The 16615-nt window shown below is 36.9% G+C and overlaps 1 protein-coding gene across 2 annotated transcripts in view; it reads left to right on the top strand.

Annotated features, from left to right (window-relative positions):
* The window catches only part of LOC134839403 (uncharacterized), a 44329-nt gene that overhangs the window by 18609 nt on the left and 9105 nt on the right, over window positions 1–16615 (top strand). For both annotated transcript variants that reach the window (XM_063854940.1, XM_063854939.1), the window contains exons 2-3: window positions 9747–10068; window positions 11348–11433. In XM_063854940.1, the coding sequence (XP_063711010.1) occupies window positions 9747–10068; window positions 11348–11433 (408 nt within the window). The remainder of the gene's footprint in view (window positions 1–9746; window positions 10069–11347; window positions 11434–16615) is intronic.

Here is a 16615-nt window from a genome sequence, read left to right as displayed (position 1 = left end):
AGGTAATAAAAGCAAATTTGAGTGGGGGGAATGTCAGCAAATGGCGTTTCGCAACATCTTGCAGTTGATCGCGAACATAACAAAAATGTATCACTATGACCAAAGTCCGAACTCGCGGGTGAAATGTGACGCTAGTCATATTGGTCTGGGTGCAGCATTAGAACAGGAGATAGAAGAGGATGTTTGGGTGCCAATTGCTTTTGCATCACGTTTTCTAAACGATCAGGAGAAGAAATATAGTACCAATGAATTATAACTACTAGCAATTGTATGGTCGTGTGAGCATTTCCGAACGTACTTGTTAGGGAATCATTTCGTGATTCTAACTGATCACAAAGCAATCATATCTGCATTAAAGACGAACCGCGGAAACAAAACTTATCAGTCACGTTTAACTAGATGGGCTGATAGGTTATTACCTTTCGATTTCGATATTTTCCATATCTCCGGCTGTAAGCTAGGAATCGTGGATTACTTATCTCGTTTCCCAACATTTGAAGCTCCACGACCGAGTAGTTTTGACGAACAATATGTCGTCAAATGCATTAGTCGATTATTTGATGCATGTGAATTCTTGGACGGTTGGGCCAAGCATCATACTTCAACTGAGGAGTTATCCAATACCGCGGAAATAAGTCAGGATTATGTTGTACCTGATCAAATTAACCTAGTTGAGTTATTGGGAAATTGTCAATCTCGGATCAATTGTCCCGATATCAATAGTTCACTTGTTGCATCGAACAAGTTTGGAAATATACCGGTAGAGGGCGTCTTATTTCAAGACATTCAACCTACATCGGAAAGTTTCTATCCGCTAGAGGGCGACAAAATGTTAGCCATTAGTCAAAATAACTCCTCTAATCTATCGATTTCTTCTCCGCTAGAGGGCGTCCAACGTGTTGGCTCGTATTCTAGCCAATCAGCGTCGAGTATTAACATGCCGAATTTTGCCACTTTCTCAGCATGGATCACAATTTATCTGCCATTTCTAATTTCATTGTGGATTATTACTTTGGCCGTGAGCGGTTGTCATCTGTTAGCATTAATAATCAATTTTTTTGTCTTGATTTCATCATATCGGATTGGTTGGAGTGCAATTAGTTTGAGTGTTTTTCACTTTCAGACTGCAATGAATCCCAACACAAGTACCAACAACACAAACGACAGTTTCGAGCAGTTGTTAAATCAGTATCTGCCGGTCACTCAACATTGGTTCTCCTCAGATAGAGCCAGGCCGCGGTTTCGCGCGGGGGCTATTCGACCCAGAAGATCTTCAACAGTTCAACGAGGAGTAGAACTGAGGAGTCAATACGCCCGTATTCTGGCGAATTTCAGGTCCAAACGGGGCAGGATACCAAAACAACAATCTCAGTCAGTCAACAGTCTCGAGATCTTAAAGTCACCAGTGGTCGCTGCGGACCAGAAATCGTTAACCGGACTGGTGGGAATTCTGGACTCAGATGTATTATCGGAGCTCACGGATGAAGATGCCAGTTTAAGCCTCATGAAACGAGCAATTATCAACCGGGATTACGAAGGATTTTGCCGTATCGATTCCTACATTAAATCATTTTGGCATTGTGCAGCGGTAGTTGATGGCTGTGTTGTGGTGGATAATAGGATCGCTATTCCCATGTGTCTACGCAAACCTTTGTTATCTCGACTCCATAGATCGCATGCGGGTCAGTTAGCAATGGTTGACGCAGCACAATACATCTGGTGGCCCCGAATGCATCGGGACATTATCCAACTGTGCAAAGATTGTCCTCAGTGCACAAAGTTTGGTAAGAATTTGAAAGCGAACGTATCATTTAATTCATCCAAGCCTTTACCTCTTTTATCGGGTCCTAATGAAGAGCTGCAACTTGATTACGCAGGCCCTCTACTTGACTCAATTGGTAATAGTATTTATATCTTGGTCGCAATCGACCGTTATTCAAAATATCCGTCGGCTATGATTACGCGTTCCACGGGAGGACGGAAGATCATTAAGTTTCTCAAGTCATATATTCAACAGCACAGTATTCCCAGATCCATTAAAACAGACCAGTACTCCGGTTTTAAAAATAAATTAGTGCAAAATTTTTGTCTAGAGAAAAATATTGTACAATATTTTTGTCCGGTGGGGGACCATCGTGGCTGTGGTTTAGTCGAACGGTCGATACAAACAATTAAGCGTCGTTTGGGCGCCTCTCGGTTAAGTTCGGATTTCTCTAATGTTCAGGATACCCTTAGGAATATTATTGAAGATATCCGGGTTACAAAAAATTCAGTTACCGGGGTCTCCCCGTTTGAACTTCATTTTGGTCGTCCTCCGAATACGGAGCTATCTATAGCGGCTGATCGTTTAACTTCGGGAATTCATTTAGACAACCAACGTTTGGAACGGGACTTGCTCACACCAGAGCAGCGACGGGAGCAGTGCGATAGTCGTCCCAGAATCAAAGTCGTCAAGAAAGGGCAATCAAGCCCGACGGTGTCTCCACATTTTGGTGGAACCACAGACTCAGTAGCGGATACACCCCACTACCGTGCACTGGAGAGCTTGGCACAATCCGCAAACCAGTGGTTGTCATTGAAAAAGTCTCTGACACATCAGGAGGGAGTCAAAGCCCTGAAGACCCTGACGGAGAGAAATCAAATCCTCGCAGCCACTCTTCGTTCGAACTTGTCCGCTGGTACCCTCAGATTCCGGAACCAATTGCCAACGGAACAAATTCGCCCTTCGTTGCCAAAACGTAATTTGGACTATTTAGTATTGAACGAACCAAATAAGGTCAAAATTTTTCGGAAATTTCTAAATAGGAAGTCTGGCAGAGAACTTTTCAAACCTTATAAGGGCAAAATCGTGCGGATCATTGATTCCACATATATTTCTGATAAAGGGAAAGTTATTAGAAGGAATCACTTGGCAGTGCGTCTTAAATCAACCCCTCTAAGTTTTTCAGGAAAACAACTAACTCCTGTGAAGAAAGGGAAGAAACGCCCAAACGTGCCATCTTCAACTTCATCATCGGAAGACAATAGGCCTCTCAAACAATCGGGTTCCAGGCAACGTATTTCAGCGAAAACAGTGTACGTGCCTGCTCATTCGAAATTCCCCTCTATGCCAGTTTCACATACTCCACCCCGCAGTCAAATGGTGGCGTCGAAATTAAGGGAAGATGCAACTTCGGAGGCTCCGGGTATACAGAACATCCCGTATCCACAGCATTCTACTCCGGTGGTAGACTTGACAGTTTCTTCCTCTACGTCGGGTAATCCAGGAATAGAGGCTCCTATTAGCGTCAAACCAAGGTGTATTAACGTCAAACCGAAATCTACAGTTATTGTCTCTTCCTCTAAGTCTGGCAATTCAGGAGCGGAAATTCCTATTAGCATCAAGTCAAAGGCGCCAATTCCAATAATGACCCCAGTAGGCTCAGATCTTATTCCCATCTCTTCAGACGAAGAATCGTCAATCTCGAAGTCACAAGTAGGAACCTCATCAAAGTTGGTAGCATCGGGCTCTAACACCCAAGATAGTCACGGCATACTTTCGGAACAGGATGGGAATATGTCTTCTTCGTCAAATTCGTCACGATCTTCTTCTCGACGGAAAAAGCAAACTACATTCTACGCTAGCCCTATTAGACACTCAGTTAATGTCATTCAGTCTCAGTCAACAACTACGCCTCCGTCAACTCCTGCCTCTCCGGATAAGAAAGTCCGTTTTATCGTGTCCGGTTCTGATCGTCCTAATCAAGTGAGCCAGTCTCGGGATGATATACCCGAGGATTCCCCAAAACATAGGAAATTTATTCGTTTCCCCAAAACGAGTACTTCCGACTACCCTTCGCGTCGGTCAGATAGATAAAACTTTTGTATTTATCGAATTCGGCATTTGGTCCAGAACTTAAACAAACTATTGTACCGTGTATTTGCTAAAAACTTTAATCTTTATACCAAATCTCTATTTGTAAAACTTCATGTCGGTCAGATAAATGAAACTTTTGCATTTATCGAATTCAGCATTTGGTCCAGAAATCATACAAACTATCGTACCTTGTCTAATTAAAACTTTCGCATTTATCAATTCAGCATTTGGTCCAGAAATTATACAGATTTTTGTATCTTGTTCTCGCCATAATATTTAAATTCATATCAAACCTTTATCTATGATAGTCATTTTCCATAAATCTCTTTGTCTATCTGATGTTCTTCACGGTTTCATATGTAAAAGCGCATTTATTAATTTTGTACTTAAGAGTAAAGAAATTCAAACACGGTTTGAATTCTTTTCCCGAGAGGGGGAAATGTGGTGCGTCGTTGTTTAGTCTTAAACATGACGTCATCAGTGTGCTAGCTATTCGTGCTAAACTCCATTATCGGTCAAGGTCGTTACCGACCTGCCAATCCACTTGAACCTTAACAGCATGCGCTCTATTCATTCTCTGTTCAACTTATGAAAGATTTAAGTTGTATTTACTTCTATTGTCATGACATTATTTAAATACTAATCTATCTATATTATCTATATGATAACATAACAAGGAGAATTGATTCTTGTTTTAAAACAGTCTTTCGACGTTTCACAAAGGGCCTTATAACATAAAACACACAAAAATGGTGTTTTTCTGATAATTATTGCTCCAAAAACAAAAATGATTTCACTATTACTAAAATGTCTCTTGAACCTGGTACTTAGTAAATAACAACTCAAATTATATTACTTAGCTTAATAATTTATTTAATAACTTAAGTTAAACTAAAAATTTAATCAATGGCTAAGCACAATCGGATTTTGTACTTTGTAGCGAGCTTCCTCTTTTGCAATGGGGGCCATGGCTATAGAGATCTGGGATCTTGTTAGTTTTTTATTCCCCATTTGCAAAAGGGGAGAATTTTCGTTACAAGGTAAAAATTTCGTATATGCTTAACTGGTCAATTTCTTAATAAGGGGAAAATTCGTTACGGGATACATATTTGCAAATTCGTTACGAGATCATAGTTAACAAGATCCGAGATCTGTAGTAAAATCTTCTATTCAAAATCTGGAGTCTTCCTATGCAATCTGCCCAAAATTATGTTTTTAAAAACCTCCTATGAAAACAGAAAAAAAAGATCGATTCTAATTTGTTCAAATTGAATATTTAACTTCAAAGAAAGTTTGAACAACCGTCCATTAAAAATTTATTTTAGGCAGTCTAAGCAAAATGAACCCAACTTGAAACAACCCCGCCCTGGTAAAACATTAGCTGAATAAAATCAAATTCGCCCAAAAAGCTCCATCACTTCAATTAGAATGATTAAAAACAAACTGGCTCTTTGACAGATTTTCAGTCTTTTTACTCATTTTGCCCAAAATAAATTAACAGCGCATCAATTATTAAATGGATTGCTGTTAAAATTTTATTCTGAAGTTGTTCAGAATCAAAGTTGGATCTCTTTTACTATCCCCATCTTGTAAGAGGGGGAGATTCGTTACTATATGCTTAACCGTTGAATTTGTTCTTTATAGGGATGGAAATTTGTTTTTAGGTACCATGGGGGGAGGGGTATAATTCAAGAGATCCCAATCGTTTTCTATTTTAGGTTTTCATAGTTTAAAGCAATGAATTTGACGGAATTTGATTATAGACCCCAAAAAAGGATCATTTTGAATTTGAAAGGAAATGACGAAGTTATAAAATATAATCCGGATGAACTAATTCAAATTTCTAGCTGTTAGAGTTTCTTTCTTAAATAAAGGTAAAGGACTCGTCAATCTTTTTCTGATTTCCTTTTTCGCTTCAAATTAGTAATCCTTTCCTTACGTCTTTAACATTTTTGTTTCTTCTTTAGGTATAGTTGTCCAAATCTAATTAAAAACTGAAAAGTAAGAATATCCTGAGCTGAAACACAATTACATTCGAAGAAAATACAATTAGTATCCAATTTATAAATTGATTATATTTTTAAAACTTTTGTTCAACAATTTAAATTTGTTCTGTTATTCAAAATATCTGAAACACTTGCTCAAAAAGGTAAAAATTTGTGATATTTTTTATTAGAGATAGAAATAAGTGATTTCAAGAAAACAGATATATATATATATGTTTTTTTTTTCACTGGCTTTGGCGTTTTTGTCTAGGATAAAAACCGCAGATGTCTAATCTTTTCGAACTTTTTAAAAAACTAGAAAAAAATTATCAGCAAAAAAATCAGAGCATAAACGTTCAAGAGCATAATAGTTCAGACGATTCGAAGTTAGGCTAGAATTTGACTTCGCCTGCAAATTCCTCAAACCTGGCGGATACTCTTAGTATGTTCTACCAAATTATATAAGTTCCAAAAATAGATCAAAAAGGGCACTTGGCGGACTCTCTAATTATGGTCTACCCAGGGGCGGACGCTTCCCAGGGGCGGTGTTCGGGGAGCGACGCTTCCTTTCTTCCCCTCAGGGATTCGACCCACTCACCAACCAAAGCGTCCCATTTTGGTATTTTTATGACATCCATTTTCAATCGACTGACCCTAAAATTTTTCTAAAGACGCCTTTAGGGCCATTATATATACTAATTTTGAAGAGGGCGCGTCGAAAAAATTTCCAATGAATGCTCGAAAACGGCCTTTTTGACCTGTTTTTTTTTCAAAATTTTGCCTGTGGCGAAAAACTTTTTTTTGTCAAAAAAGGGTCTTTATAGTGTTCTGAAAGCGCTTGGAAAATCAACTTGGTCGAGAAAATCCCCTGGTTCTACCAAATTATATAAGAAGTCTTTCAAAAACAGATCAAAAATTACGCGGTTACACTTGACGGTTTTATGAAAGTTCCTCGTCAGAGTTTTCTGTTGCAAAAAGTATTTGCAAGGAAATGAAGTGGAGTACCTCCAGGCGCGGATCTAGGATTTTCTCGAGGGAGGGGGGCAGATTTTCAAAAAAACTTCCAAAATTTTGTCGAACTTTTTTTTGTAGGTCGACCAAATTCATTTTCTAAGCTCTCCCAAATCATTATAAAGACCCCATTTTGGGCGTTTTTAGGAACTTTTTGGAAAAAGGCGCCTTTTCTAAAGGCGCCTTTAGAAAAATTTTAGGGTCAGCCAGCCAAAATGAATATCTCAAAACAGTACAAAAGGGGGAATCCTGCCTCCCCCTCCCCTATATCCGCTGGTGAGTACCTCGGAACTTCAAGAAGATTTAAGACTGGGACAGGTTAAAAGACCAAATATTAATATATTTAGCAAACTTACACAACAAGTAAACAAAAACATTAATGCTTTGAAACAGCAAGTAAAAGTTAGATTCAAGCTAATTTATTTACGCGTGCAACTGTACCACACTTTTTAGTGAGGTTCAATTCAGCAAGAACTCGCAATTTGCCATGGGAAAAAGTTTATTTGTTTTTCGCTATTTGTTCGATTCAAGTGACGGAAGAATTTGTACCAGTTGTGTTTTTTCTTCAGGCAATTTTGAGTATTTAACAAAAAGTTTTTCATGGAACTTTTTTCAAAGTCTGAAAAATATTGATGCCCTAAGCTCTAAAAATTATGTTTAACTTGAGAGAAATTTTTACTCTAAAATGGCTATATAAAAATGGCCCAAGGACTTTAAAAACACGCAAGACATTTCATGCTAGTAACACTTAGCTGGCGTTTTCATCCCGTTAAAAAATCGTTTTAAATAAATTGAAGCACCCTGAAGATATGGTTAATGCGCTACTAGATGCTGAGTATATCACTATGTGCGAGAGAACATGCAGGGAAAATTCAAAAAAAATTCAAAAAAAATATTTCAAATAATCATTTTTATGTTTAAAATTTCATCTGTTTTTGAAATGAAAAGTTAATACATGGATAAAATAGCTAATTCATTTTAATTTTCCAGTTGTCCAGGATGTTTGTTGTCCAAATTTTTGGCCCTCAGGCACACATTTTATATTTTCTTTAAAAAGAAAATGTTTTACTTATGGCCGGCCGGATATAATTGCGTTGAAGAAAAAAATTGTTTCAATAAACTTGCTTTGAAAATTTTATGACTCTTGACTCTCTTCCTGTTGCAACAGTTTCGCCACAATAAACTACAAAAGATATTAGTTCATTCATCAGTTTTTGAGCGGAGTTCTGCTTCATCACAAAACGTGATCGCCTATCTGAGTTGCACTCAATTATTCTAATACTCTTTAATCAGCCGAACAAACTAAAAAGTTTCTGCGAGAATTTCTTATGAGATCATAAATAATCTGAAATTTTAAAGTGCAGAAATAAATTTGAATAGATTTCACAGAGCATAATACACGAGCAGCAGCGGGCAGATACACTCGACGGCATTCCTACTATGGAATGGCAAATCTTTTGGTTTTGCTTACCGCAGTCACATCCCTCACTGGAAAGAAAGTATGGAGAGAGCATAGCAGTAAAGGAACCCATTGAAACCGAACAATGGCCAACTCGATATCAAAGCTCAAACTATCTATCCTTGTCACTTGGTGCTTCACTCAGAGAAGTCAGCCTTTTATCTCGCTACTTGATCAAATGCAAACGAACAGTGAGAATGCACCTAGTCTCGCTCTGACTTACGAAATCTATTTTTTACAGACACCAATCTGCACTTCAATGCGTCTTTTCAGGATTTCCAATATTCCCTCATTATCATCACTTGTACTTCGCAGATGCAATCAATCTACACCCTCCTCAAAGAAGTTAGAAGATACTCCATCCATTCTACACAAGAAAAATTTTCTTTCAAAAAGCTTCCTAAACCCCAGATGAGTGGAACCAGTTTAAAACAAAAATTCAATTTTTATACTTCGATATTTCTCACTGTAAAAAATTATTTTGATCCATGACTAAAACTTACTAAAAATTGTAAAGCCGAAACTATTCTTAGTTTCAGCAAGAGATTTAATAATGAAGAAGGAAATTAGTTGCTTTCTTCTCTCCTCTAACTTTTAAATGAACCAGTATATCTCTAGATATTTTGAGACTAGGAAATATAAGATATAAGAGTGAGACAAGGATTGGTATTAGACTAAGAAGTTGTACTAGCCTATCCAGCCAAAAATAGATAGCGTAACTAACAGACGGTGTACCCTTATCCAAAATTACTCTTTAAGAAGGCCACCGCGGACTTAAATGCATAACCCTAAATTGATTCGAAATACGCCTTAAGTGTTCACTAAAAATGAAGGGAGCGTGCGCCAAAAAGAAAGCCTCAAAAACGTCATTTTTGGCCTGTTTTGTTTTCTTCAAAAACCTGCCTTTGGCGAGGGAATTCGATGGCAAAAAATGGTCTTTATACTTTTAGGGGATCGAAAATTAAATCGGTCAACCTGAAAAAGGTCGACAGGATGACAGGAAGTAAATTTTTCAAAAAAAAAAATGAAAAAAACTCAGCTAGTTGTTTATTTTTCAGCAGCAGCCTTTCAACGCCATTTTTTCAGACTGTCTGAGCAATGCAAACAGAAGCCGTATTTTATATAGGCATTCAAATTTAAAGCATAAAAGCATTACAAAGCGACTGCAGGTGACAACGTTTTGACTCTATCAACTTAAGATCTGACGATCCGATTTGATCTTCTAGATGAAATTGTTAAAATGCTCATCATAGAAGGACAAAATTTACGAGTATTTTCGACCAATCAGCGTTTCTTAAAGAGTCGCTGTCGAGCGCGTGTGCTACAAATTTGTCCTTAATTCTTAAGACGTCTTTGAAAAACATAACTAGTGCTTGATACTGAGATATAAGTGATTATCTTTGACTGGTTTTGTTAAAACTTCTAATTATTTTAGGTCGTCCTCAATTTCTGGGACCGGACGCCGACTCTGGAATTGAAGACGAAGACCCCAACTCCCCTTCGGCGACCCCAAGCTCCGCCACTCCTTCCAAGCCCCCCTCGACCCTTGTGGGGGAGCACAAACTTCTCTCTCCTTTGACTTCTTGCAACGGATTCCTGGACACAATCAGAGCACCCACTAGTGCGGAAAGTTATTCGATGGAGGGGGTGGTTCAACATAACTTGCTCAGAAGGATCCACGACACGCCACCTTTGAGACACAGTTTGGAGTTGCAGAAAATGGCGCAGAGTTATGCTGACTACTTAGCAGAAGCCAGGTTGGCTAGATTTAGAATCGTTCAAACAATAATTTGGCTAAAAACACAATAATTTCGTCAAACAATTTAGATAAATTTTTGATGAAGGCACAGTTATGAAAGATGGTTTCCTCATTTTTGTGAAAATTCAAAATTGCTAGAAAAAAATAGTGTGCTTTTTTTGGAAGATTTTCAGGCACTTAATAGTTTTCTTCAGGGTCTTCCAGCACTGGAGTTGCATGAGGAAAAATGATTATAATGGTTTACAGACTAAGTTTTTTATCATGGATAATCGGCTCTTTTCCACTTTCCCCCCACATTTGATTTAAGTTTCGAAAAACTAATTTTACGTTGTCATAATGTAATGAAATTTTGCATATTGAACACACTAAACTATTGTGAACACATTTGTTCTTCATACCTTACATTAGGGGGGGGGGCGGATGTTCCCCATCCATCAGGGATTCGACCCCCTGCCGACCCAAAGGGTCCCCCTTTAATACTTTTTAAGAAATCCATTTTTGGCTGACGTAGATTTTAGATATTAAAGGTTTTCGATCATTTTTCGAACAGTTTTACATCTATTATAATTCAACGAATTTGCCGCAAATTTATTTGCAAATATTGCAACAGTTTGGCCATTATTACTCACAACCTACCCTCGAATTTTAAACCTTGTAACAAAATCAAAAAATTTAACGATAGCATAACGGTATCCTTCATGCGTCTACCCCCTCACAATTACCCCCCCCCCCTTCCTTCTCTATACCACATCACACATTTAATTTTCCCCACAGTTAACCCACCAGCCCCGCTCATTTAGTCCCCCCATTTTCATATTCAAGCTAAAATGGGGTATACACGGTTGGTGAGGGGGTCGAATGCCTGAGGTGAGGCGTCCCCCCCCCCTAAATCCGCCCCTGGTAATGAATTATTGTGCGGGAAATGTCTATAATTAGGGGATAAACTAGCATACTTATGATCAATAGCGGATTTAGGGGGGATGGGCGGACGCCTCTTCATAGGGATTTGACCCCCTGCAGACCCAAAAAGTAATCCCCTTGTATTGATTTGAGATATCCATTTTTGGCTGACGGACCCTTCGGCGCCAATATTTACTAAATTTGAGGGGAACGCGCGCACCAAAAAAACGCGTTTTTTGCCTGTTTTTTTTTCAAAATAAATAGTTTTCTCGTCAAAATTTTTAGAAAATGTCTACAAGAATTTTTATCTATATTTCCTAATTTTTATATTTTATATCAATCCAGAATGTGGGAAACAATTTAAAGTGTTTGTTTAGAATGGGCGAAGAAAGTCAAAAATCTTCCAATTTTGAAGTCTACGGAGAGAACATACTTTACGTTCCTTACGTCTGCTTCATGTCAGGTTAGTCATCTGTTCACTTATTTCTATCCTTGCAAAAATTATCAATATTTATGGCTCTGTTTCCTCCCCCTACCCCTCAAGCAATTTTTGTGTTCTTATTTTCCGCTTGATACAAAAAATGTCATCCAGACTAATTAGACATTGACAAGACAAACTCCTCGCTACACCATAAAGTTAATGTCATATATGAAGTGGGGACGGGGGTAGAGAGGAAAAGTTGTCATACTTTTTAGTTAAGCGACCAGAAACCTACATTCGCACGTCCCATCTTGAACTGATTGAACTGTTTTGACTTCTCGTTTAATTCATTCGAAGTAGCTGTAATGAGCAGAGTATATAAATCAGCAAAAAAGTTACGTCATATGAATAAAATTTGCATAATTTTTGTAACTGTTACATAATTTTTGCCTAGCTACTAAATAAAATTTGCGTATCATCTGCTGGTTGATACTTCGGCTGGTTTTTATACCACCTAAATAGTATATTTCCAAATGATATAAAAATCTGCTGATTTATTGTTTTTGAAACATAAAAATTCCTGATAAGTATTTTTTTTCGAAAAAAAAAATATTTTTTTTTCATAACATATTATGTTAATTGCGTATCACTCCGACTTTCGAAAACATTGACATTTTTTTTGCGTTTGAGCGTTTTTTATTTCTTAACTAGCCGTTTTTGACGGACTTTTTAATATACCATCTGAAATATAGTGAGGTTCAAATCAATTATGGCAACAAAGCTTCCTTCAACCAAATTGAAACAATTTCTACGACGAAAGAAAACTGGTCGTATCAGGGCGAAGCCCTGAATGTTCCGACTGCGTTTTAAGGTCTATGAAGCAGTAATAACATGAAAAAAATTAGTATAAAAAATAAAATGAAATTTTTTGGTCAAATTTGAGAATTTTTTGTGAAAAACATCCCCCCATGTGCCATTCAAAGTACAAAGTGATAAATTTCGCTCCTAGTAACACATCAATTATGGCAAATAAGTTTCTTTCAACCAATTTGAAACGATTTCTAAGACGGATTTAATTGAAAAATTAAAAAGTCGAATTTTGTCTGAAGAAAAAGAAAAAAAAACCCACCCCGCGCACAAATATTCCGTTACTTTCGTTATGAAAGTCGGAACAACAAATCTCTCCTTAAGCGTTGATAGCGCGAAATATATCGCGCGTTAATTTTCCCAAAACGTGAAAACAGCAAACTTTAAACACCTAAAATTTTACGAAAAATGATCACAGGTGAAATATCTTTTTAAATTTAAGCTCAGGACAGCACTACTTTTTGAATGAGATAAAATTTTTTTTGTCAAAATCGCTAGTTAAAAAGTCGAAACTTGTCTGAATAAAAACAAGACTTCTTGTAAATCAGTGCAAAGCCCTGAATGTTCCAACTGCACCTAAGGCCAACTGAAAAGTTTTTTTTTGGCTGAGTAATTGGCAAACTATTTGAGAAAAAAAGAAGTTTTCATTTTTTTTTTCATTTTATCTACCCACACGCTATGTATAATACTAAGGGTTTGTTGAGCGTCTCGTATTATGATAGTAGGAATAAAATGCTGGCCTTAATTCAATTTGGAACGCATTAATTCGCTTTTTGCGAGTGTTTTAATTTTTAAGTACTCAGTATATCGAATTATCACAAATTGGTCAAATTATCAATTTTCAAACGCCCGTAACTTTATGAAATTTGATCACAGGTAAATATTTTTGCTTAATTTTGAGCTTAAGATAACATTATCTTCTCAGATATGAAAAGTTTCGTCAAAATCGCTTAGTTAACGGATCGAAAACTGACTGAATGAAAAAAACCACACCAAGCATAGATATTCCGCACTTTCTTCAAAAGTCGGAACAAAAGACCACCCCGAGCACAAATATTCAAATATTTTTGTTACAAAAGTCGGAACCAAAGTTCATTTTGGGACTAATATGAGCAATTTATTTTAAATTGGGATATTTTACGAGCAATATACTTTGTTTTATCAAACCGTAAGCGGCAACTTAAAATAGATCAAAATGAAATGAGGTGAGCAATTAATTAGCTCTTTCTACTCTGGTAATACGATAAACGATGCAATATATTTCAAATTAAATTTTACATGGTGCGTGGGGGATTAAGTTTAAAAACTGTTTTTTTTTCGCTCCTTTAACAATTTTTCAAGCCAAAGACGTTGAATGGCAGTCGCTAAAGGGCAGCGTTGAAGGACAGTCGATGCTTTCAGGATTTTAACCTGATACGAGCTGTCTTTTCTGAATTTTTTCTCAGCAAAAGAAGATTGAAGAAGACATTTGAATGGCTCTTATTTGATATTATTGCTGTTGATAATGTAACGATGTGCCCTATGAAGTCGAAATTTTCCTTCTCACTCAATTATATTTTTAAATATATTGCCTCCCACATCAATCGTGTCAATGAAACGATTGATGTGGGAGGCGAAATTAGTGAAACCTTTCATGTTTATATGTGACATTTACGCTTGTTATTATCAAGATGATACCAATAAGAAGCTGATTGACTGACTGAGTTATACTAAATCAAGACAAAAACCACCTACTACCGTGATATTAGAAACAAAATGACAGGAAAGAAAAATTTATATTAATTTAGTGGTAATTAAAATCCAATAAATTAGGCCATTCAAGTCTTTAACTGCTAGTTGCGGCCCAAAAATGCAGCAAAATACCCCGATGAAAACCTTTTCATACAAATCTGATCATAATTTGAATATCTGATTTTTAATTGAGCTTAGATGGAGCGAAACAAAAAATATCTGGTTGCCCTGCCAGAAGCACAGAAAGTTATTAAATTTGAACAATTTGTTCAACCTGTCTGCTTATTTAAAAAACTGCCATGCAGACTAATTAGGCTATTGCAAACTTGTTAGGTTCGCATATCTATCTAGCCGGGTCGAGGTGCTCATTTTATGTTTTGACTTTCAAAGTCCAGCACATGTCAATGCTCGAACTCAAAATAATAGTCGGGACAGGGGTGTGGGTCGAGCAGAAACTCGAAACATACCTCGAGCACGGTCGAAACATACCTCGAGCACGGTCGAAACATACCTCGAGCACGGTCGAAACATACCTCGAGCACGGTCGAAAAAATCTGGTTCTCCCGCAATAATTCGTAGTCAAAAAGAAAAGTTTCTTTCAAATATCAACATATAATTTTAACATATTAGACTCAAATTGAAGATCAGCTTTCAAAAAGATGGAGAAAAAGATGGAAGATGAAGATCAGCTTTCAAAAAGATGGAAAGATTGCAAATTACTCCAATCAATTGAATCTGATGAAAAAGCATCATGAAATATAACCCTAAAATCTTAAATTCTATTTTTTAAATTTGGATAATTCATGTTGTTTGAAAGCCGAGCATGGTCGAAACATATCTTGCTTTTGTAGAGCACGGTCGGGCACTTTTTTCAGTCGGTAACGGACGAAACTTATCTTGCTTGGGTCGAGCACGGTCTAGCACATTTGTTTTGGTCGAGCACGGTCGAAACATACCAATTTTTAATCGAGACGGTCGAAACATAAAATGAGCACCCCGAATCGGGAACCACTCATTATACTGCAAAAAGGATGCTTAAGTCAAGCGGGCCCCTTCGAGAAAATCCTAGATCACCCCTGGATTGGACAGACTTTTCTCAGCATTTTTGACAGCTGCTGATTCACAGTAACCGTTTAAACTAATACGTGAGGACATTTTTTATCCTGGAATTTTTATCAAAGCACTTTTGGCTATAGCATATGCCCGAAGGTGTGATTTTTTTCAAGATTTTCAGAGTCAATTGCAATTTTTGTTATAGAAAAATCTGGAAAAGTGACCGAACTCGCCCAGTTCAGATCAAGTTGGCTTAGTGCTTACTTGGTTATAACCAAGTGTTTCTTTTTTCACCTATTAGTAAGCAGTGTTTAGTGTATAATTTAAACTCAAAAATTTGGTTAAATTTTTGAAATTTTTCATATTTAGACAAAGTCCATTTAGACAAAGTCCATTTTCTATCATATCTCAATTACCGCGAGATACGTTTCGTGCTATTAGAGCGTAAACGGCGAATTTAAAATTTTCAAGCTATTTGCTCTTAGTCATCCAAGACCAGACAAAAAATAACACCTTTTACTTTAGATAGCGTGTGGAATATAAAACTAAGAATAAAATCAAAAATAGTACAAAGGCTTGCGTTAATTTGCTGTCTGGTGATAGAAAAATTGTACAATTCTTTTGGTTAAAAAATTTGGCTCAGTCTATTGTCGATTACTTGTCCGCATTTTAATTCTTAAAATATCACAATTTGCCCGTATATCAGGGCGAAGTCCTAACTTTTTCGACTGCTCTTGAAAAAGCAATCTAATATTCAATTTAAGTCTCTAATATTCTTTGGTGAAGAACACTTTGATAAACTATAAATTTCGAACTGTCAATACCAAACGAAAATTAAAACGTGAGGCGTAAAGAGTATTAATGTTACCAATTATAGGTGCATCACAAAAATTGGTGTTATATTTTCAGCATCAAAGTATTAAACAAGGAAAAATATTTAGGATAGAGCGTAACACAGTTGCTGACAAACACGTAGATTCCAGTCTCAAATTCACTTGTACAATCTTTCTTTTAGAATTTTGTCCGAATAGTAAAAAAAAACATCCCAAGCATAAATTTTCTTCAGATTTTTTGAAAGTCGGAACAGCAATTATGATTACTTTTTGGTTGGAAAAATTGACTCGTTATGTTGGTTTTTTGACAGAATTTTTGAGCGATTTCAGAAAAATTCCAATGCTTTTTTAAAAAGGACCTTCATAATTTGAATTTTTTTCAAATTTTTTTCAATTTTTTTCAAAACTGACTGAAATATAGCTTATTCCTTTCGAATTTTTGAATGCTGAGCCCTGACTGGTGGTCAATATTTTCGCGCTCTTCGCACATGGGGGTTTCCCCGTTTTCGCGATCCCCTCTGAATAAAATGCTATCTTTTTGATGCGTAAGGTCTCGCGCTTTCCCCTCGAAGTCAGTTGATGAAGTTAAAGAGAAAATGGTAAATGAAAACACCTCATTCACGAACATTATTCTATGATGCATTTTGAAAAGTGAAAAAACAATTATTAAAAAAGAGATCAGGGGTTCGACCGTCTGCCGACTTAAAGGGTCCCCCTTTTGTACTATTTTGAGATGTACA

This window comes from Symsagittifera roscoffensis, chromosome 2, assembly GCF_963678635.1.
Source record: "Symsagittifera roscoffensis chromosome 2, txSymRosc1.1, whole genome shotgun sequence".
Classification (NCBI taxonomy): Eukaryota; Metazoa; Xenacoelomorpha; order Acoela; family Convolutidae; genus Symsagittifera; species Symsagittifera roscoffensis.
This window is presented reverse-complemented; position numbering and strand designations above follow the sequence as displayed.